This window comes from Schistocerca serialis, chromosome 1 (genome assembly GCF_023864345.2).
Source record: "Schistocerca serialis cubense isolate TAMUIC-IGC-003099 chromosome 1, iqSchSeri2.2, whole genome shotgun sequence".
NCBI lineage: Eukaryota > Metazoa > Arthropoda > Insecta > Orthoptera > Acrididae > Schistocerca > Schistocerca serialis.
In genome coordinates, this window is record NC_064638.1 from 877,803,020 (window position 1) to 877,828,085 (window position 25,066).

The following is a 25,066-nucleotide window of genomic DNA, read 5'->3' on the forward strand; positions in this document are numbered from 1 at the left end:
TGGGAAGGTTTAAATTTTGCCATGATTCCAAAGTATTTGCCAGTGGCTGATTTTATTATCAAGATTTTATTACAGTGACTGACAGGTTTGCTTTATGTTCACCAAGAGTTGATCCAGATATTGTTATTTTACCTGCAGACATGGGCAATGCTACTGTTGTTTGCTTACACTCTGATTCAAAGTATTGCAGGATTGGTGCTGACACACAATAAGTGTTGAGAGAAAGACAAGTGTTGAGAGAAAGACTAACAGCCTCCAGGAGAAAAGTATCTTATTGCGGGAGACCATTGTGCTGTTCCTCCTAGGTTGTATGGGAGTATCGTGTGTCAAAACACATTGCTAATCTGTTGATGCCTACAGTAGGTCAATGTGAGCACCACATTAAGGACTAGGCTGATTTCTTATGTCACAGGGAATGCATGTGAATGACTATTCTGATAAGTTTTGATGCAGTCTCTCTCTTCACTCGTGTTTGTTATGGTTACTTGAATTTAGGTTTGATGCTGAATTAACGAATCTATTTCAACATGTGTTGACTTCCACTTACTTTTTATTCAATGACCAGTACTACAAGCAGACAAATGGAGCTGTGATGGGGAGCCTGTTGTCGCATGTTATTGCCCCATTCATAAATGGAAGATTTCGAGGAACATGTTTTGGAGTTGGCAACTTCACAACCTGCATGTTTGCTCAGGTATGTAGATGATACTTTTGTTGTTTGGCCTCATGGCAGTGACAATTTAATGACTTAAGAAAGCCAGATTCAAATGACACAAATATTCATTTCACAATGGAGGTGGAAATGGATGGCTGTTTTCCTTTCCTTGATGTGTTGGTCAGGAGGAAGGTGGATGGTACGCTGAATCATGCTGTTTGCATGAAGCCTACTCACACTGGTTTGTATCTGCAGGCTGACAGTTGTCACCATCCGGATCAATGTGAAGGGGTACTTCACATCTTGGTTCACAGGGGCCATGTCACCTCCGACAGAGTGTCAGCTGAATTACTTCAGCTCTAAGCTACCTTACATCAGAGTGGTTGTAGTGAAAGACAGATTAGATGTGCATTGCTCTAGGACCAACTGCGCACCAATGATGATAATACCAAGGTGGTACCAAAATCTACAGCCTTTTAGCCTTATGCAAAGAGCATTTTGAACAGGATTGTTTGTATTTTGCGGAAATATGATGTAAAGTGTGTTTCTCGAGCAGATCAAGATCAGGGTCCTTTTAGGTTCTGCAAAGGAAGATCTTGGTTTGCATAAGGCAGGTGTCTACCATATTCCTTGCCGTTGTGGCATGTCATATACTGGTCGAACTATCAAGACTGGAGGACCGACATATGGAGCATAACCAGCACACAAGCTTACAACACCTGGGCAAATCTGCCATTGCAGAGCATTGTCTAGCACTGGTCATCCTATGGTATATAATAACACTGAGGTTCTGGCATGTGTTTCCAGCTATGGGGATAGTATTATTAAGGAAGCTGCTGAAATTAAATTAGCAAGTAACCTTATAAATAGGGGCAGTGGTTTTTGTTTGAATTCTGCTCTCTCACCTGTCAAAAAAAGAGACAGAGGAACAGACCTTATGCTACCTCACCTGGTGATTATAAATTTCACTATCGATAACTTCTGACATCAAGTATCTTTGGTTTGTGATGGCACTATTGTGCAAGTACGTGTGTGTGTGTGTGTGTGTGTGTGTGTGTGTGTGTGTGTGTGTGTGTGTGTGGAGTTTCTTCTGTGAAAACTGATGTTTTAAATTCACTTGTACAGTGCTTACTTGCTGCAGTTTTGCCTTGAAAAATGGCAGGGTGTGCTCCTGTTGAAATATCAGCAGCTGTCAACATTGCCACCCGGCTGCAGTCCCGTAAGTTATTTGAACATCATATTCACCAGGAGAAACTCAGGTTTCACACATTCCATTCTATAGTCGGCAAACAGATGTCTCTCTCTGTATCTGTGTGGATATCAACCTCAGCTACTATGGGAGAACCTCACTGACAAGGCAGAGAGGTAGGTCTTTGGCAAACCTGAAGAGGTAGTGTGTTCTAGATGATTTTTATGGACATGTTAGAGATAGCTCATGCTAATAAAATGTAATGTGCTTCTAGCATGTAGCAAGTTTACTTGGCATTCAAAATGTTGGAAGAAGGTGATTGGAACTATTTCATTTTCTGCTGGAACTTTACACTTAACATGTGATGGTATGATCAGCAAATACAAAGACAGGTAATCAGGAATAGAGCAATAAAAACATGGAAGTCACAACTAAAAATAAATGAATAAAAAAAGAAAAACAAATACAAAAAACATATATGCAAAAGTGGAATGGGAAACAGTGAAAGTTAATGGAAAAATGGGTAAATAGTACCTTTTTTACTTTTTTTGTTAATGAGAAAAGTGCACCCAGATTGGCCATAAATATACATGTTTAGACAAGTTTTTTAGTTTTTCTATGGTCTATTACAGTTTTCATTCTACTTGTATGTTTTAATTAGTATTTTTCAGAGTAAAAATACAAATATATCACTTGTTATTGACACCATCACAATGTTTTTTTATGTGGAAACATTAAAGACAACTTACCACTTCTTGAAGTCGGTACAATGACATCATTTGTTGTTGTTTTTGTCAAAGATATTAGGTCATTTGTGTCCAAGTATGCCAACAGCTGTTTTGCAAATTCTATTTCTTTAGCGGTTAACATTTCAACCACCTACAAAAAGAAGAAAACAAAACATAAACATTGACTCAGAACCCAATGAACTAATTTGAATGACAGAAGATTAGGGTTTAATATTCCATTAACAACAAATTCTTTACAGATGGAACGAAATCACAAGTTTGGGATGGCAGGGGAACAGTAACAGCTGTGTCTTCCTCACCTATTAATCTTCCTATAGAAATTTTGGGAAACCACAGAAATTTTCAATCTACACTAGCTTGGTATGAATTATTTGGCTTGTTATATTACTTATTACAATTGTGTTCAAGCCTTGCACAAGTAGTGGATGAATGTGCATCATTTGTGAGCACAGCCTAGTTGCACACTTTGCAGGGTGAGGAGCTTTGGTGGTACTTGAAAAAGGTGACAAAATATTTTAGAAAGATGGTCAAAAAGTGTCATCATTTCAAGAAGCAGATATGGCATAAATGAATTGTTTATATTCTTGATAATTCCCAAACCAAAAATTTCTCTATTATTATTATTATCATCATCATCCTGGATGGGGTATGGCCGTTTTTCTCCTTCATACAAACTTATTAATACATGCAGGTCTGTTGGTAATCTGATATTGAAAATTCAATATTGGTAGTTCACAAACAAAATTTACATCACATTTTTACAACTAATGATATTCTACACTTCAATTCTCTGCCTCGGGACTGGGTGTTTGCGTCATCCTTATCATTTCATTATCATTCACGAAAAAGTGGCGAGATTGGACTGTGTTCAGATTGGGAATTTGTACGTGTGCTGATGATTGCGCAGTTGAGTGCCCCACAAACCAACCACCACCACCACCACCACCACCTACAAAACTCGAAAAAGATCTACAAAACATTTCTGGATTACTGTTTCCCGGGGAATCTTAAAATAAAATGATGTTCTGATACTAGATTTCTTTCCTTATGATTTTTCTGAATGGTTCCCACCTCCCTTTGTTTCACTCTTTCCTCTGCCTTGATGATTTGTGCACCTCAGCTGATTCTGCTGTCTTTCAATTTTTTTTTTTCAAGTGCTTTGATCAATTTAGCTGAAGCTTGAGAGAAATCCTTCTTGCACCTACTTATACTGTTGGTGCTCTCAGAGTTGATTGTTTTTTTCATATTATTCATCTTTTTAATCTCTTCAAGATGCCTTTGCTTTTGTTCCTATTTTTGCTTTTCTTCTAATTCAAGGTTTTTTCCCCCCACATTCTTCCTTATAAGCATATAAGTTGCATGTCTTTGCTATCCACACCTTATGAGCTGTGAGTTAGTAAGTGCAAAAAGAAAATGGGGGTATTATCCCAAAATAGTCAAAACACAGTTTAAAAATATTTTTGGTAATTGCTGCCTTATCTTCCCCTACTGTGGGCTTTCAAATGGAATATCTTCTCTGTGTGTCCGTAGGACATACGGAGAAGATATTCCATTTGAAATTCTGAAACACTTGGATAACTCTATGGAAAAAAAAGAGTCTCTTTCTGAAATGTATTGCTGCCGGTAATTCTCAATACCTTTATTTCCTAAAGCTGGGTCATCTTTTTCAAATAAGTAATCTTGCTGGACATCAAACAGCATCATTTTTGCAACATTTAACACGACAGTGCAGCTTCTGCTCTTTATTCTTTCTTCAGTGTCTAAAAAAGCTCAAAACTTTTCAGTGGTGTACTTACAAGCATGCCCTTCCCATTACACATTTGCAAGCTGTGTTGTAACGTCGGACATTCTTTAAAAACCACAGCTTCTCATCTTCTTCCAGTTTATTAAGTGCTTCAGTTACTTACCCGCTAACAACTAGATGTTCAAATGTTCAAGAGGAAGCAGATTATCCAATGTAAAGAGCTCATTATCAAGAACTTCAGAAATAAAATTTTTCTCGAAGTATTGTGTTGTTGTTGTTGTTGTTACTGCATCTGAAGTGCACTCAAGATTGCGGTCATCAGCACCCGTACGTGAGAGGAATGGGGCTATAGCACACAAAATGAGGATAGCCTAAAATGCAACGTAAGACACACACATTTCCTTGTACCCTATTTGCATGAACATACACGACTCCTCTGAATGGTACAATGCAGGAAGTGAGTCAAGGCAGACCATTACAAACAATTATATCTGATTTGGACAGTCACCAAGATGCAAGTCCAGAAAAATAAGACTGGCAGATCATAAAAATAGTAACTGGATGAGCCAATTGTTGTCTAACATATTAAAAGTGTCAACCTAGGAGCTTAGGTAGAAGTGTAGACTAAAGACAAAATTGTAAAATATGTGCCATATTCAGTTCATCACCACCTAGAATTGAGGGCAGGTCTGTCAGTAAACCAGCTTGAACCTTCTCGTCATTACGTAAATTACAGTTGGTTCAAATGTGGCGAACCATAATCAGCACACAACATGCATCACAAAAACAGGCAGTTCTTCATGTCTAAAAAAGCCCTGGGTCAGGGGGCTGTGTCCTATACGAAGTCACATTAAACAGACTTCATCAATTCTAACTGGCCAAGAAGAACTGGACTGTCTACAGCGCACTAAGTAGGTCAGAACATATGAAGAATTTGGATCAAGATTCACATTTCATCAGATCCACAGCTTTAAAAATCGCATAAAGTTTGATGTAAAAGATAGTATGCACACAAGGCAGATGGAACCTAAAGACAGGCAGGAAAAATGACAGAACAACTGACAGCGTCTCCCTCTTTGGACCCATCTTTGCAAACCACATTAGAGTTCTGGTACTCATTTAAAACAGTAATAAATTTATTCTTAAAAATATAGTCTGGAGTTAACAATTTGTTGCACTCTGTCAAATCTAAATTTATTCATTCTAGGTTTCAGTAACAACCGGGGCAGGGCAGAGCTTTGCAACCCCCTCCCCTCCGTATGTTTGACAGACAAACTCCCTGATCCAATAAAAGTTCCTTTCCCTGTATACCGATCAATTATGGCCTTGTGGATGTGGCAATAGGGTCATTCTAAGGATTTGCAGATATTAATAGTTGCAGGGAAAGCCAGCGAAATCGGAAACGACTGGAGCTTGAGTGCCTGTTTAGTCACAAGGAACTGCCACTGAGCAGCCAATAGTGGCTCCCCTGTCTCTGCACAAAAGCTCGATATAGGGCTCATCCTATAGGCCAATCTGACGCTCTCGTGGTGTACAGAGTACAGTATCTTTTAATATGTTGGTCATGACAAGCCATAATAAAGATGTGATCACACGAAACCCTTATAGAACTGCTGCAAGCAGGATCTATATGCACCCCAGTCCTTCCCACTCAAGCACTTCACTTCATAGTATCCAGCACTTTCAGGCCTCGTGTTTTCAGCTCCTTGAGATGTGGCAGCCAAGTCAGTTTGCTATCAAATAAGATACCTAAAAATCAAACCGTCTCCTTAAAATGTAAAACAGTATACCACAGCCTTAGTTCCAGAGGTGTAAAAAGAGAATGTGTGCTTTGTTTTGCTTTAGGACGCAAAAAACAACTGAGGTCATACACGCCCAAGACAAAACTTTGGAACATGAAGACAGAAAGGAATTAAGTGACATTAGAGAAGACAGCTAAAAACAGGGACATGGAGAAATGGCTTTTTTTAAAAAAAAAAAAAAAAAAAAAAGACACCATACAGAAATGGAGGCCCAAAGCTAAAAATTAAATGGCTTTCGCCATATTGCTTTGGCAGATAAACAGTAAAACGCGATCAACAGCCCGTGCGTCATTTGCTAAAACGGCCGATAACTCAGACGGCAAACGGTTAAAAAGTGGTGGACAGTTAAAACTTGGGCACAATATGTACAAAGTGGTGGGGTACTACCACTTATCAAATGATGGCAGGAGGGCCGAGAGGAGAACATCCAAGCCGCTGGGAGAGGCTTAATAAGCCGGAGCTTGTTCCCAAGAAGGGAGGACCATTGGTGATGCCAAAAGGAATACCATCTCTTGACAGACGGCAACACAGAAATCATCAGAAGGAGTATAGGAACAAGTGGGCTTAGGTATGAGGACTGCGGCCTGGGCAGCAGTGTCAGCAGCCTCATTTCCTGGCAGACCAGCATGACCAGGAACCCACACGAACATCACTGTGGCTCTACCAAGAGTGAGCAAGTGACTGGACCCACTGCACTAAGGGATGGGACAGCTGAAAAGTCTGTGTCACCAGATGTGCTCTGTGGCCTGATACAGGGCGAAGAGTTCGACTGTAAATACCAGCAATTTGCTGGGAATCGATATCAAAAGACACAGTCACCAATGATGAAGGTACACCCGACTCCATGCTCAGTTGAGTACCATCAGTGTTCTCAAAGATACTATTGTGAATTTCCATGCGAAGATTGAGAAACTGAAGGCAATAGAGTGAGGCTGGAGTAGTGTCCTCAGGAAGCGAATGAAGGACAAGGTTAACATGGGTCGCTTGATGAAGCCAAAGTGGTGAAGGGTTCACACCCACTGGGAAAGTTGCAGGTAGTGTGGAGTTAAGCCGCTGAACGCGGACTCCAAGAGGTAACAGAGAAGAGGGACACGCCCCATACTGGCGATCAAGAAGGATTGGGTGGCCACGCATGGTAGACAAATGGCATGCATACCTGCTGAGGAGAGAGTCACGGCAGTGGTAGTTCAGCAGCTTCAGCATGCAGACTCTCAACTAGGCTAGTGTAAAAGGCACCAGTGGCCAAACAGATGCCACGATGGTGGATAGTATTGAGATGGTGTAAGAGGGATGGGCGTGCAGACACACAAACAAAGCACCCATAGCCGAGTTTCGAACAGACAAGGGACCGCTACAAACGGAGGACGGGATTCGATCTGCACTCCAGGAAGTACCATTGAGGAACATGTACAACACTAAGGAACTGCTTACAGCGGGCTGCCAGGTAAGACACATGGGAGGACCAGGAGTGTTTCCTATCAAGCATAAGTTGAGGAATTTCATAGTTTCAAAGGATGGAAGGGCAACAGGACCAAGATGTAAAGATAGTGAGAGAAACCAACTGCACCATCAGAAATTCATACAGGCAGTTTGTCAGTAGAAAAATGACGCCCACTGTCTATGGTCCAAGAGTAAAGACGATAAAGACATCACTGAAGATGACACTCAGTGAGACAGGTCCATGGAGAACTGCAATAGATGGCAAAATCATCAACAAAAAGGGAGACGGAGATGCCCGGCAGGAGACAGGCCATTATAGGCTTAATGGCGATCGCAAAGAGGACAACGCTCAGGATGGAACCCTGAGGCACACTGTTTTCCTGGATAAAACTGTCCAACAAGGCAGAAGCCACACATGCCTTGAAAACTTGGTCTTTTAAAAATTCCTGAAGGAAACAGTGCAGGCAGCCACGGAAGCCCCGCGTGTAAAGAGCACGGAGGATACTACTTCTCCAGCAGGTGTCATAGCCCTTCTCCAAATCGAAAAACACGGCCACAGTCTGGGATTTCCACAGAAAACCATTCATGACATGGGTGGACCAAGTAATAAGATGGTCAACTGCAGTATGCCGTGCTTGAAATCCACATTGCGCATTCGTTAGCATCAGTCCACCAAGGGACTGGGACACGGTGTTGTAAAGAGGAAGTGTGAGGAATGGAATGTTCCGCAGCAGTAAGGATAACATTTGTGAGATATTAGACCTGGTCATCACAACTGGTGAAATCTTGTGCTTTAAAGGCCGCCAGGGAGGAGTAAATCCATCAGTCACCCTTAGTGAACCCCCATTTGGGTCTGGATGTAGGTGGAGCAGGACACAGCAAACGGATAGCACATTGGCAATGGTCGCTCGAGTAGGTGTCAGAAACAAGCTGAGCAGTACAGAAGGAGAGGTCCTACTGAGAATAGGTGTGCGAGGAGTCAGAAAGGAAAATGGGTGCTCCAGTGTTAAGGTAGAAGAGGTTAAGTTCATTAACATTATGCTGTCCGGCAACACCACAGTGGTGTCGTGCATGAAACAGCGGTCAACGGCTGGCGACACCACAGTGCATACTATCACTCAGTGGCCCGTGACAGCACTTTATCTTTTGCATTCTGTTGGTGTTTTGTTTAGGTAACAATAAGTTACACACGTCAACAAGTATGTGTCCTTTCATCACGGGAGACGATAAGATTATTTACAATGAATGCGCGGACGTCTTGTCTGACGTTTCGGACGACTTGGCCGAGTGGAAAGAAGACACATAATATCAAAAAAATGAAAGTGAAGCAGAACCGTTGGAAGATAGTGAAATACGTCCAAGAAGTATTCGGCGAACACTATGGTTGCCAACTGATTCGGATGAATCAGAAGAAGATGACAGTACACAGTGGTCAGACTTTGATTTCCGAGGACCAATAATAAATTTGAAGGATTTCCCGGTCCAAACATATTTCCCGAAGATAAACAGAGCATCAAGGATATCGTAGAGTTGTATATTAGGAACGATCTATTTGAATATATTAGCAACGAAACCAACAAGTACTACAGTCAAAATTGCAACAGAAGAAACTTGATTTAAAAAATGCCAAATTTGTCGACGATATGGGACCCGAACTTAAAAAATGGTTTGGGCTTAGAAAATGGTTTGGCTTTGCAAAACAATGTCCCGCAACCGATTCAGACAAATATTATAATTGCTTTTCAAAGTGCAAATCGTAATTGATTATTTTTCCAAAACGGTTAAAGAAACCTTTAATCCAAGACAAAACATCTCAATTGATGAAAGAATGATACTGTGGCATGTACAGTTAAATTTTAAAGTTTACAATCTGTCGAAAATTACGAAATATGGCATACTCATTCAGATGCTGTGTGATTCGAGTAAGGGATACATCTCCTCATTCAAGACATATAGCGGCGCTGGACAGCCTTTAGCAAAAACAGTTATGGAACTATTGACACCTTCTTATAGAAAGTGGCATCACCTTTACATGGATGATTATTATAACAGTGTAGAACTTGCAGAGAAGTTACTTGAAAAGGAAATTCGAGTTTGTGGAACGATACGGCAAAATATAGGATTTCCAGAAAAATTAAAGTGCGCAAAAGTCAATGTGTTTGAAGCTTGTCATCAACAGAAAGGTGAAGTACTCGCACAGGTATGGCGGGCTTTGAAAACTAAAATGATACGAATGATCTCTACAACACATAATGCCACTTTGACTGACACTCAAAGAAAATGTAGAAAAACCAATCACACAATAAAAAAAACATGAAAGTGTATTAGATTACAAAAAATACATGAAAGGAGTGGATCGGGCAGACCAATATTTGAATTATCACCCTATATACAGAAAAACTATAAACTCGTCAAAAAAAAAAAAAAGGTTCGCATGTGCCTCTTTAATAGCGCATTATTTTATGCATTCCATACTTGGCAATATTTCAATACAGACCACAAGAGTGTCCGATTTCACGATTTTTTATAGAAAGTGTCCGATTCATGGATAAAATGCTACCTTGACACTGGGCGATTTTACAACCTCAGAGCTGAATTGGAGGTCGGATGTCTGCATGACCACGTCTTTCATGGAGCGAGGGGTAACAAGAACAGAACTATAGGTACCAGAGGGGGGAACATAGGGTTTGCGACTAGCCAATAACTTGTGAGCGACTGGGTAAGGCACTTTTTCCTTTACCCGAATCTCTTTGACAGCTCACTCATCAAGGTACACGGGACAATCCCGAGAGGAGGCGGCAGAGCTGCCATTGCAGTTGATACAGTGGGGAGAAGAAGGCGAACAATCACCCTCAGGAGCATCTCTACCACAGGTTACACATTTGGCTAGATGTCAACAAGATGTTCTAGTGTGGTTGAAATAATGACACTGGTAGCAACGCATCGGGTTTGGAATGTATGGCCGGACTGCGATAATTTCATAGCCTGCTTTGATCATGGACATTAACACCACTCTATCCAAGGTGAGAAAAAGCGCGGGTGGGCACCAAAGAGGAACCTACCTTTATCATTACCCCTTGGACGGCAATGACACCTTGATCAGAGAGGTAAGATTGGATTTCGGCCTCAGTTAGATCGTCGAGCAGCCGGGTGGAAATTACACCACGGGAAGCAAAGTACCATTCTGTAAATGAGAGCAGGATTTCAAAGGGCCAGCAATTGCATCAACACCTATCTGGATAATAAACGAATTTACCATGGCGAAGGACTGACCGTCTCTGGTATGTGAGACCACAAGGAACCATGGTGCAGCGGTAAGAGTCTTTGAATCGTCAGCCCCACTGTGTTTACATTTCACAGACATTGATTGTGATGATGATTGACTCATTTTGAGAAAACCCCCCATGACTGATAGAGTCTCCGATGGCACTCCTTCCGACTGGGCATACCTGCCTTAGGTGACTGTTCACACCTCAGGTCACATCTCCTCAACACCTGACAAGGGACCTATCGGCAATTTGGAAAGGTTGCAGCTCAGGCAATCATTATTTGCTGGGCCTGGCCTGCACCAAGGGGTACGTGCAAACCCTACCTGTCGACCCGGAGCTGGGAATTACACGTTACTCAGTCAGCTGTTACACATCAGACGTATGAGCCGGCTTTTAGGAGTGCAGAGGGAGGAAGAAGAAAAATGAGGAACCTCAAACACCGAAGTGGAGGAATGAGACGACGAGAAGGGAAACAGAGAATGGAAAAGGGAGCGAAAAACAATGGTGAGACTGTTCTTACATTATCGATGGACAATGCAGACCATTACCAATAACACCCCAGACATGTTCCCCAAGGAAGAGTAAAAGGAATAACAAGAGGATAGACATAAAGCACGGAAGGGAAAAAATGCTGCAAATGCTGGGGCCCCGTGGTAGCCAAGCATGAGCCCATCAAAGAGTGGTGAGCCACCTGGGGGTGTAAAAAGAGAATGATCACGATTAAAATCAGTACATACCGTTTTCTTTGGGGAGAAGTTAAAACCTGTACGAGCAGACCATTCTTCCAGTTGCTTAAGTGTCAACTATAACCGACAAGAGGAAGATGTGGAACTAGAAGTGGAACAGAAAATAGAAAAATCATCCACAAACAATGAGCACTGCACAGGAATCCTCACTGCAAACGATATGCCACTGATGACAACTGCGAACAAAGTCACACTTAAAATGCTCCCCTGTAGGATACCATGAACTCGAGGAAATCTATAGGAAAGACTCTGTACCGAAAATAAGATTCAGCCAGAAAGGACTGCAGGAAAATGGGGACGTGGCTACAAAAGCCCCATTCGTATAGCTGACAAAGTATATTGTGTCTCCACACAGTGTCACATGCCTTTTCAATGTGAAAAAAAGATGAATATTAAATGCTGTTTCTGTAGGAAAGCCTCCCATATAGCGGCCTCCAGTAGGGTGAGGTTATCAAGAGTGGAACGATATCTTCTAAACCCACACTGGAAATGACTGAGGAGATTTTGAGATTCCAAAGTCCAGACTAGGTGGGAACTGATCATCCATTCTTTCCTACACAGCTGGGAAGAGTGACACTCCGACAGCTGACTGAGAGGGTGCGGTGCTTCCCTGGTTTAAGAATGGGGACTTATTGACTCCCTCCAAGGGGCAGGATATACCCCATCTCTCCATACCTTATTAAAGAGATCACGTAAGATTTCTTTAGATTCAGGATAAGGTTGCCACAGCATACCATAACATAGAAAGTCTGGTCCAGGAGCGGTCTCTTGAGCACAACTAATGCTGTCTCTAATTCCCACATGTAGAACGGGAGATTATTGGCCTTGTCATTCTTGGAGACAAAAGCTAGACGTCTCCCCTCCCAAACTTCCCAATAGGTGTGGAAACCTGGAACTGGACTCATGGGCAATGTTACATCGTGAAAGTACCACTATATCTGCGAGCGTTACTTTCAGGACTCCATTGTCCTTTACAGCACCTAATGGACAGGACATACTTTTCCCACACATCTTCCTTATGGATTCCCTTACTGCAGTGGCAGAAGTTGACTAACTAATAAGACTTCAAAAACTCGTGCCATGATTGCTTCTTGCTCTCCTTTACAGTCCGTTGGGCTCTGGCTACTTGCTAACCAAAAGACAAGAAGGTTCTATGCTGTCGGACTATGCATGAACCTGCACAGCGCTGTCTGCCTGCCACGTACAGCACAATGATACTGATTGTTCCACCAAAGAACAGGTTGCCTTCTGCAACAGCCTGACAATGTAGGTATAGATGCATCAGCGGCAGCATGGATTACATTGGTAATGTGACCTACCCAATACTGGATGCTGTCCTTGTGCTCAAGCATGGGCAGCTGGCTATAAAGCGTTTGGTTTGCTTTAGATAGCAGATACTTGGGTGGTGTTCTCACATTCCACACCTGGTATGTGAGCTGCTTAAACACAGTTCCCAGAAGTAGCATGACCATTACATGCAACAGTTGTATGACCAAATCTTTTGACACTTTAAACGCTGCATGGGATTTGGAAAAAAGAGGGCGAACCAGTAAGTGAAAGAAACCTGTCCTAATGAGGCTGGGCAAGTCTTGCGTACTGAAAATTAGAATGAATGTAGGTGTCAGTTCAAACTGCCCATTCACTCTCTTCTTCACATTTATAACATTCATAACACCATCATCTGCCCATTCCCATTGTAAGACAGTGATGTCCTTGTCCATGAGTTTCTCACAAGTTACCACCCCACAGCTGGAATTTGATGTTTTATGCAGTTAAACAGCAATAGGATATTCACCAAATGCTATGGCTTTCTGAAGCCTCTATACTTGCCCTGAAATGGCCGATTCAGTCAACAGTGTACCCTTACGAAGCCATTTTATTGTCTTCAGACCACTCTTAATATCATCTAAACCTTTCTGGATGCAGAATGGGGGCACCTTAGCAAAGGTGGCCTTGGCTCTTAACTATCACGAAAACATTTTGATGAGTATGGTCAGGAGATGTATCCTCACGCCTCCTCTTGTTGGGATGGGTAATAGTGCTCACCTGATCCACTGGGACTGGTTTTGAAGAATTAAGAGGCTCCATGTTTGTCTCACGAGCAGCTAGGGAACAGATGTCCACCCACACACAGCCCTGCTTGCCTGGGTAAGCCTTGTACAACAGAGGTGCGGCAGGTCCCCAGATGTTGCCTGCTTATGACTTTTCTGCCTCAACAGTCACGCACCCCATCAGCGCACAGCAGACCTTAGGATTGAGGGTTTTTCTTTTTTTTAATTTTTTTAAAGAAGTTTATACCATCCTCGCAATCCGAGCAGTTAAGCCAAGATCCCCATTCCCTGTGACCCACAACATTCCACCACCATGCCGAACAGCAGTCGCAGAAGCATGCCAAGAACTTATGGTGACAGAGAACTGGTGGCGCTTACCAGTCCCCAGCTCAAGAACCCCGGGGTCACCAAGCCCATACTCAGCAAACTAATGTTATCTCGAAACAGAACCCTTCAAAACATGAGCCAAAAATACTAGAAGTATGTTTTCTGTTTCAGTACACAATTTGTGAATCACAGGTGTTGGGTTTTAAAACACTGTATCATATTACTGAATAAATTATGAAGGTCTGTTTTCAGTTAAGTTTTTTTAAAGCATTCACACTGACACTGTGGACTTTTGGCTGACCACTAGCAGAATTCTTTGGCAAGAATGTGTCCTTATGATAGTAATATTGAATACCATCACACTATTACAAAATCCTGTTGGCTGAATTTCTGAATTCTTCCCAGTGAACAGGCCAACCATCAAAATAATGGTACATACTGACCAGTAATTTGGATGTTTCTTCACCTAAACCCTCCAAAGCCTTTACATGTACTGTGTGAATGTTGTAGATTCCATTGTTTATAAGTGGTCTGCCTTTGGTCTCCTGGACATGGCTATCTAAAAGCCTCAACTTTTTACTGATGTCAGGTACATATGATCCCAACATAAGGCATCTATTTCGGGACAAGCTGTCTTTAGAAAGAGCTCCACATAATTTCTGCTGTAATGTTTCATCATCTGCCTTGCTGATACAACACGAAGTTCTTACGTGGCATGTTGTTATGCAACATTTACTCTCTGACCAATAGGTAATGATTGCTTTTAATTCTTTTTATATCTTTAACATTGCTAGTTTCATCAGACTCGATGTGTAATGTGATGACAACACTGATTCTAGCATATGTTCCTGGAAACATGGTGCCAGTCCATCAGTTATTAGATATCACATTTTCTTAAACTACAGTGAAAAATGTTCAGGAACAATATCAGAGAACTTAAAGACATTACAAATATCATTTGACAAAGTCACAGAGTAACTGGAAATAAATGATTTCATTGTCCAGATCAATTCATCGGTGGTGGAACTGTCCTCAGTACTTAACATCCATATTATCGGTGCACATACTGAATTTGAAGGTTGTGTCTGATCTGAAAGTTCTAAATGTAACTGATGTAGTCAACATGTAATTTCATAGCTACACTTATGTTTTGTTGAAAGTGTCTGGTTAAAGCCTGCCTGAAAGTTTTTTTGCATCAAAATTCATACAGCAGTAACACACACTGCAAAATATTTCACTTTTACTAACTTCGTTTCCTCCATGCAGAGAATTTTACTTTTCAAACTATCTGCTCTTTCAACCCAGTCACCATAGAACTTGCAGTTTTCCATCTCAAAAAGTTTATTTTCAAAATTGAACAGAGTGTCACAGCAGTGATTTTGTTACTAGGGCAAAATAAGAATTTGGAACAAAAATAGAAGCAGTTGCAATGAGAAATATTTTAAACTAATGACGATATGCAAAAATGTTAAAACACCCACACAAAAATCAAAAAGGAACTATCTGATGTCAAGGTAACAACCAACGAGCTAAAGAGAAACGATTTATTACATAAAAGGGGAACAGGTTATGAACTTCTCCATCTATATTTGAGTTTCCAGTATTGAATAAATTTGACCTGAATTAGGAGGGGAACAGCCTTATCCAGATGCAGGTCACAGTATGGCATAGCAGACTTCTAGTAGGTCTGTATCAAAGGAGAGGAAGCAAGCAGTAGCCATGTGAGGGGTACAGGCCAGATGACAAAGGACAAACTAGGAACAGAGTATCACAACTATTCTGATACCAAGTGCTAGTCTTCGTCAAGCGACAGAAGGCATAGGGAATTTGTGCAAAGATCAGATTACTGTGGTAGTTGGAGCCAGAAACAGCCTGGCTATGGATGAGAATTACAGCATTAGAGGTCATCTGGATGAACACACACAAAAGTGAGTTTTGTGGAGGCCCTACAGTGACATGACCAGCCCTGTGTTGACACTGCTGTGAGCCTTGTGAGCACCGAGTGGAACAGACTGCTGCGGGTTGCAATGAAATCTCATATGAGTGCTGTGCCTATTGCTACAATTGGGAGATGAGGATATACTAGACATGGCCTACACCTGAAAAGGAGAGGGAAAGATAGGGGTCGACCGAAGTGTCCGATCCCACCCGTCGGCTTTGACCCGCGACTTAAGGCTGTTGTGGTGTGTGACGTCATGACGGTGCGGAATTTAGTTTGTGAGAGTGGCGTGTTTGTAGGTGTCATTTTGATGTGATCAGTGGTGCTCTCTGGTGGTGTGTGTGTGTGTGTGTGTGTGTGTGTGTGTGTGTGTGTGTGTGCGCGCGCGTTTATAGGTGGCGTATTGTTGCGGTCGGTGGCTCTTTCTGGCGGTGTGTTTATGGATAGCGTGTTTCATGGCATATGGGGTTCATTTGTGTGATAGCATTGGATGTACGTGGTATCGGGACTGTGCTTTCAGCGGAATATTTTTCAGTGAGTTAACTATTTTAGTTTTGTTATTTCAACGTTATTGTAGTTTTTTTCTGTTCGTCGTGTGTGAATTTTGGTAAATTGTTTTTTTATGTCTTTGGTAGGTATGGATATGACTGACAAGGTCAACAGTTTTCAGTTGTCAGCAATGATGGGGGACAGTGCGTGGTCTCTAATAACATTTCTTCAACTATTCGGATTTTTGGATGAAGTTGTGAAGTGTTCAGTATGTCGTGAAGAAATGAGGCTTACTAAAGTTCCGGCATCTCGGACCACGGACGGCTGTATATGGAGATGTCGTAAGGATAACAGGGCAAGGGAAGTGTTCGAGTCCAATTTTGTTGGTTTGTTGTCTTTTTTGAGGTAGTGATGATTGTGGACATGGTTGTAGTTTTGGGTTTTATGATTTGGTATCTGTAGTTTCTGTTGGCCTATATAGGTCAAGGGAAGTGTCCGATTCCAGAGGATATTGTGTTTAGTGGAATTTGGGGAGTTTTGTGTTGTTTTTTTTTTCGTCGTTTTGTGTGGTTTGGTATGGTGGTGGGTTTCTAAATTTGTTTGTATTTACTTTGTCCCCACCCAAAAACCCCCAATTTTCCACACTTGTCCCGTTAGTTTCATTAGGTTTTTTGTGAAAGTGTGTGTGTGTGTGTGTGTGTGTGTGTGTGTGTGTGTGTGTGTGTGTGTGTGTGTGTGTGTGTGTGTGTGTGTGTTGGTTTTTCAATGTATTTTCGTGTTTGTTGTCATGTTTACGTGGTGACGTCATAGGCGCCATATTGGAGTCTTAGTGTATGGTCGTTTCCGCCATATTTGTGACATCATGGGTCAAAGCAGACGGGTGGAATCGGACGCTTCTGTATTTCCAAAGATAGGTTGGCCGAACTTCTTGCAGAAAATATATGGGAGACCACCATCACACAATGCAAAATTACTGTGGTTAATGGTGTCCAAGAGGTAACTTTTCTGTATTCCTGAATTCTTTCATTGATCATTTGAAGTATTTCTTCTGTTATTCATAGTTTCTTCACAGTTATCTTCTTTGTACCTATGTTTTTGTTTCCAATTTCTGTGATTGCCTGTTTCAGAGATGTCCATATCTTTACAACTGAACTGCCCATTGAGTTATTTCTTACCGCTGTATCTATAGCCTCAGAGAATGTCAAGCTTATATTTTCATTCCTTAGTACCTCCATATCTAACTTCTTTCCGTGTTGATTCTTCGTGACTAGCATCTTAAACTTCAGCCTGCTCTTCATCATTACTAAATTGTGATCTGAGTCTATATCTGCTCCTGCGTATGCCTTAAAGTCCAATATCTGATTTCAGAATCTGTGCCAGAGCATGATGTAATCGAGCTGAAGTGTTCCTGTACCTCCCAGCCTTTTCCAAGTATATCTCCTCCTCTTGTGATTCTTTAACATAGTATTTGCTGCTACTATAGCTAAAATTTATTGCAGAACTCAGTTAGTACTTCTCCTCTCTCATTCCTGGTATCAACCCCATATTCTCCTGTAACACTCTTCTATTCCCTCCCTTCGGCCACATTCCCACCCCCCTATGACTATTACATTTTCATATCCCTTTATGTGCTGAATTACCCATTCAGTATCCTCATATACTTTCTCTCCATCTTCAACTTGCAATGTTGGGATGTATACCCGAACTTTTGTTGTCAGTGTCAGTTTGCTGTCGATTGCGATGAGAGTATCCCTATCACTGAACTGTTCACAGCAGCTCACTCTTTGTCCTACTTTCCTATTCATAATGAATTCAACTCCCATTATACTATTTTCCGCTGCTGCTGAAAATCCTTGTCTTTTTCCACCTCACTTCACTGATCCCACTATATCAAAATGGGGTCTTAGCATACCCCTTTTGAGATTGTCTAGATTCCTCACCACATTCAGACTTCCGACATTTCATGCCATGACTTTCGGAACATTATCCTTTCACTGATTATTCAGTCTCTTTTGCAAGTGCCCCTCCCCCTTGGCAATCCAAATGGGGAGCTAGCCCAGAATTTGTTCAAATGGCTCTAAGCACTATGGGACTTAAAATCCGAGGTCATTAGTCCCCTAGACTTAGAACTACTTAAACCTAACTAACCTAAGGACATCACACACATCCATGACTGAGGCAGGATTCGAAACTGCGACCGTAGCAGCATCGCGGTTCCAGACTGAAGCGCCTGGAATCTGTCAATATCATCATGACACTTTTTCAATTAACAAGCCAAATGTCCTGTGGATACACATTATATGTATTTAATACAATGGCATCCAACTTCCGCATCCTCATGCCATTGTTCATTGCTAATCCTGTTGCCTTTAGGGGCAGTTTCCCACCACAATGACAAGAATGTGTCCTGGACCTCGCTCCACTCTTCCGCAGTCTTTGACAAGACTGTTGGCTGAATGCTGGGTACTTCTTATGCTGAAGATCTTCAGCCACCACAGCCGATGATGTTTTATACAAAATTCAAAGAGTGGTGGGGTTTGGACTCGGAATGGAGGACATTTTCGATTGCTAATCAAAGATGCTACCACTAGACTATGGGTGTAGTCATAGACATTATCAAACATAAATATGCAAAATATGTCAACTTACTGATGTGTCTCTCTCCATGATTATGTTGTTTTAGGAGTTCCAAAATGTGGTTTTTCTAGTTTAAATTCTCATCAATGTTGAGACCCTAAGAACTTTGAAGTTTCTGTCCTACTTATTACTTTGGTGTCCAAAATTAAAGCAAAAATGGAAATTTTGCAAGGTTGCATTTATTTTGCCATGAACCAGTATAAAAAGGTGTTAGTAAAGTAGAAACAATGTAAAGAATACAGAAAATAAATAGTTGCGACAGGCATAACGGTTGATGAATATGTTCTTCATTTTTTCCAACTTAATGGATTTGCACACACATTCCGACAACTGGTTAATGTGCTCAGTATGGGGTACGGGGTGAGTCCACCTCTGGCAGCAATGATGGAGCATGATGTGAATGATGTCCTCAATCTCAACTTGAGGCAATAATACCCATTCTTCCTTCAGAGCTACTTGCATGTTTTGGAGAGTGATTGTTGGATGCTGACGTGGTACAACCTGTCACCCTTGCATGTTTTGGAAAAGGCTGGGAGATACATGAACACTTCAGCTCGATTACATCATGCTCTGGCGCAGATTCTGAAATCAGATACTGGACTTTAAGGCATACGCAGGAGCAGATATAGACTCAGATCACAATTTAGTAATGATGAAGAGCAGGCTGAAGTTTAAGAGGCTAGTCATGAAGAATCAGCATGGAAAGAAGTTAGATATGGAAGCACTAAGGAATGAAGATATAAGCTTGACACTCTCTGAGGCTATAGATACAGCGGTAAAGAATAACTCAATGGGAAGTTCAGTTGTAAAGATATGGACATCTCTGAAACAGGCAATCACAGAAATTGGAAACAAAAACATAGGTACAAAGAAGATAACTGTGAAGAAACTATGAATAACAGAAGAACTACTTCAGTTGATCAATGAAAGAATTTAGGAATACAGAAACACAGGTCACTTAAGAATGAAATAAACAATAAAATAAATGGGGAGTGTAGGGAAGCTGAGGGAAAAATGGCTGCTTGAAAACCGAAGAAATCGAAAAAGAAACGGTGGTCAGAAGAGCTAACTCGGCATACAGAAAAGTCAAAACAACCTTAGATGAAATTAAACATTAAGAGTGCAATGGGAATTCTACTGTTAAATGCACAGGAGAGGGCAGCTAGGTGAAAACACTATATTGAAGGGTTCTATAAGGGGGAAGACTTGTCTAACGATGTAAAAGGAAAATAAACAGGAGTCCATACAGAGGAGATAGGAGATCCAGTATTAGAATCAGAATTTAAAAGAGCTTTGGAAGACTTAAGATCAAATAAGGCAGAAGGGTTAAATAACATTCTAAAAGTGGGGGAAGTGGCAACAAAACAACTATTTACTTCAGTGCGTAGAATGTATGAGTCTGGCTACTTACCATCTGATTTTCGGAAAAATATCACTCATACAATACCACATGTTAAACTCAACATATAAACATCCACCACCAGAGGGCACCATAAAATATACCAAAATGGCATCTACAAACAAGAACTACATCAAAAACACTGTGCCATAGTGATGTCACCCACACCACACCACCATTACCTCAAGGATCAAAACAGACGACCCCACACGTCAATAAAACCTTTATGTTTATCCAATCTTATGAGGATCATTCACAAATTAAAACAGAAATACATAAGCTGAGAAGACAACATCTGATGCAGGAACTGTCATTTGGAAACCTTACAAAGAGTATTAGTGATTCGTTTGATTAATATTTACATTAACACCTTGTCTAAAGTCTTTATTGTAATGGTGTGTCCACCTGAAGAAAATACTTCTGAAGATTGGTGTTCTGTGATCCAACTTTTAGTTTTGGAAAGTATACAAGTATCAAATATTCTCTCAGATGAACAAATGACATGCAAGTACCTACATGAAACATGCAAACTTTTAGGCACACGTGAAAAGTTTGAAGGTGACTGCTAAAGTGTAACCAATGCTCTGTGTACAGATTCACTTATCCACAAAGGCTGACACCTCACAGTTGAACAAATAGCTGAAAAAGTCAACCAACTACTGGCACCAACCATTCTATCATTATAAAAAATTGAACTATCTTCCAAGACTTATGCAAGGTGGGATTACACTGAGTTTACCGTTCATCATACAGAACAGATACTTCACATGTGCACAGAGCTTGGAAAATGATTTCAATAGATACAGTATTTTGAGCCAGAGACTTAGCTTCAAAACATGTAATGGAAACACCCTGAATCACCTGACTATACGAAATTCAAATTGCAGCCATTGGCCAGTACAGTCATGTTAATCATCTTTTGAAGTGAATGTGGTTTGATTTCCCATGATTCTGTTGAGTTATGTACTATCAACAATCCAGACTACTCATGTTTACAGAGAACGAAGTCCATCCTATGGGGAAAGGGAATGTCAGAAATGGCACAAGAAAGATGTGTTGCTTTTTCATGACAACACTTCACCACCCTCCTTATGGCCCAGACCTGTTCCTTCGGATTTTTATCTATTTAGTCTGATGAAAGAAGCAGCAGTAATGAAGTAAAGAAACAAGTACAAAACTGGTTTTGAGATACAGATAAAAAATTGTTCACAGATCAGAAAATGGGACAAGTGCAGAAAAGTTGGTGGAGTTTATGTGAAAAAACAAAAAAAGTATTGAGTTAATACCCGCAAACCAATTTTGCTACAAATCTATGCACAAAAATCCCTACAGACACTTAAAAGCCATTTGAAAGTCCTCTCAGTCAGCAGCCACGAAAAGGGAAAATTAAAGATTATAGTTAAATGGCCCATCAATGATGACTACGTTACTGACAGAATATAAGCTCGAATAGGAAAGGATTCAGAAGTAAATCTGCCATGTCCTTTTGAAAGGAACCTCAGTCAGCAAAGAGAGGCAATCAAAAATCAACCATTAAATGTCATCACAAGAGAGGATGAGGACAAATTGCTTAACGTGGTATGCAATTGACATTTTGCCAACACAGCTTAATAACAGGTGTGTGTCAGGAATTAATATAACAACTGCAATGCTCTGCTTACAAAGATATGTGACAGTTAACCAACACGATACCAGAAAATTGTTACTGGGTGTGCAAATCTTTCACTATGGCGTATCTTCTAGTTAACGCTGTAAAGCTCACTTGTTTCACCATGAGATATTCCACGCCCACGCAAGGCATTGGAAATATCTGTGGACAACTGGTCAATCTCGACATTACTCGGCAAGTAATTCTGAGTGATTTACTGTAAAACTAATAACACATTCTACCTGTAATTCCCAATACGTTCAAAGATTATTTTCTGAAGCTTTCAGGTGATACTGGTTCTTCCCAGCGATTATTTTCTGGTGCTTTCCGGTGGTATTGGTTCTTCCGTTCCAAAGCAACAACGGAAACTGAGTAAAGCTTCCTGCACGGCGCGATTCAAACACAATAGCGAATCAAACAAAATAAACGTTTACTAACGTGGGACTACCTGACAACCTCAACTAATATCGTGTTGTCAACTTTTTAACTACAACTGGAGCTCTGAGGCTACAAAACAACAATTACACGTGTTATTTTCCACTGATAATTTGATTTCACTGGCAAACACTTCTTATCAACAAATGTCCACACATCACGAATTACAGGTTTAGATCACTAACAAATCCAAATCTTTTATCCCTTCCCTCCAGCCAAACCTTTCACTATATCGACAATCGAGCTTGGACATCGATTGCATAAAGTCAAAGTTAGTATTTAAAGGTCATTTTTATTCCTTTGGCCACAAGAGCGTGATTTTCAATCGTGTTTGTGCGGGAATTCACGCTGACAATATAGACCACTCTTTGTTGAATGGGACTGGCCACACAACGTGTTTTCCCCCGTAGTAGACGTGGCACGAATACTTCTGAGGTCGGTGATGTCCATATTAGTATAGAGATCACTGGCTGAGGTGCATTTTTTTTTTACGGTGAGGAAATGCGCCGCGATTTTATGAGCTGTCTGTGGGGGGGTCGCCCTCCTGGTACAGAATCTATTTGCGTATCTGTGATTTACCTAAATTCTGGTCGTGTGCGTTTGTCGCGTTATTTACATTAGTTACTAATTTCTGTATTTCGTACAGTGTAAAGCGATTAGTGGAAAATTAACACTTTACAAACGTGCCTGCGTTATGTGTCGCCACTGACTTGACAAACGCACTATGGAAGATCATTCTGAAGTGGTGCTGCATATGGAAAGTTCGAAGTTTACTGGTAATTTTTTTATCTAATTCGGTTGCTTTGAGTATATTACCGTCTTCGCGATGGCGAAATACCCCTACGTTTATGAATCTAAAACATAATCGCTGTCTACTAGGGCCACTAGTACAGTAGGAAAGTACCTTTTGTAATTATAATATTCGCTGATTGATCTCCATGATTTAAAAATTATTACGTGTTTTCCATCTGTGGATCCCACTTAGTGAAGGACGTTTGCTGTCTACTCATACAAGTCACTGATATCCTTCCTCTCTTCCGTAGTCGGAGAACGCATTTAATTCCCAATCTCAAGACATGTGTAAAATTTCATTTTATGCATAAGGGATAGTTGTTGAAAGCCGGATTTTCTTTTTATTTGTATTTTGCGTGATGCGTTTTGGGAAAAGGTTCCCATTTCCAAGTGCATTTTCTTTGTGATATGCCATTTATTCGAGACGTTTACCACGTCTGAGGTGTTTTTCTGTTCTGTTGTTTGTAATGTGTGAAAAGACACAAAATTTTTAATTAGTAGTCAATCTTTTTATACACTCAGTGACGAAATTCTGCATAAAGATTGATCAAGAATTAAAAACAGCGTATGTTTTTATACGCTACAGTACTGAGAGCGGAATAATGCAGCACTCACATGTGGATAACATCAATAACAACTGGCAAAGCACACAGAAAAGGCATTTGAAAATGGGAACCTTTTCCTGAAATATGGAGTGCAAAATATAAAGAAAATCATGACTGTTAGTAAATAAGTTATATACTGTATTTAAAATTGTTTTGTTTTAAGTAGAAACTGTTAAATAAACAGCAGGTAATTACATAAATCGGTAACACTGTCGTCCATGTTCTTTTAGAGAACTAAGTACAGAAAATATGGAAAAGTATAAAAGTGTCATACATGAAATAAGTGAAAAACCGGTGAAAAAGTGGTAATTCTACTACATCGAGTAGATCACATGTATTTTACAACCTGATGTCTTCCCTTGATGGAGAGTTTCAATGAAGGATGTAAATGAGAATTATCTATTACTGCCTGTGGATGTATCAATTCACTGGTTTAATATGAAATAGTTATTTAGTTAAATTATATTCAAACGTATCAGTTCACTGGTTTGATATGAAATAATTATATAAAAGCGTTACTGTTTTCAAAACTAGTATGAACATTGTCAAAAATGATGAGGGTACTGGGAGTGTACCTGCATCCGAGCCCCAATCCACAGAAAGTATGCTGAGACCAAAATCAAAGAAGAAAAACCCAGGTTCGTTCCAGGAGGAAACTGTGCACATGTTAAAATGGACCTCTGGCACAATCTGCATCTCACGTGCCTGACACTGATGAGATGTTCCTCATCTCCCAACTTCCTGCGATTAGGACGCTAAAAATGCAGGGTAAACACGTTCTTGATTAACTTTATTCAACTTTTAAAATCACATACAAATCTCACATCTTCATCTTCACCATCTTCAATAAGTGGCAGCATAGTTAGTCATCTGCATAGGCACTACGAAAGTAGTAGGTGGTGGTGGTTAGTGTTTAACGTCCCGTCGACAACGAGGTCATTAGAGACGGAGCACAAGCTCGGGTTAGGGAAGGATTGGGAAGGAAATCGGCCGTGCCCTTTCAAAGGAACTATCCCGGCATTTGCCTGAAACGATTTAGGGAAATCACGGAAAACCTAAATCAGGATGGCTGGAGACGGGATTGAACCGTCGTCCTCCCGAATGTGAGTCCAGTGTGCTAACCACTGCGCCACCTCGCTCGGTCTACGAA

General features: G+C 40.8%; 1 protein-coding gene across 1 annotated transcript in view; it reads right to left on the minus strand.

Moving 5' to 3' along the window:
- Positions 1-22,778, minus strand: part of LOC126410784 (uncharacterized) — a 69,557-nt gene extending 46,779 nt beyond the window's left edge. The window contains exons 1-2 of the mRNA XM_050081316.1: positions 22,327-22,778; positions 2,594-2,723 (exon numbers count right to left, since the gene is read on the minus strand). Of these exons, the coding sequence (XP_049937273.1) occupies positions 2,594-2,714 (121 nt within the window). The 5' untranslated portion in view covers positions 2,715-2,723; positions 22,327-22,778. The remainder of the gene's footprint in view (positions 1-2,593; positions 2,724-22,326) is intronic.
- Positions 22,779-25,066: the final 2,288 nt, after the last annotated feature.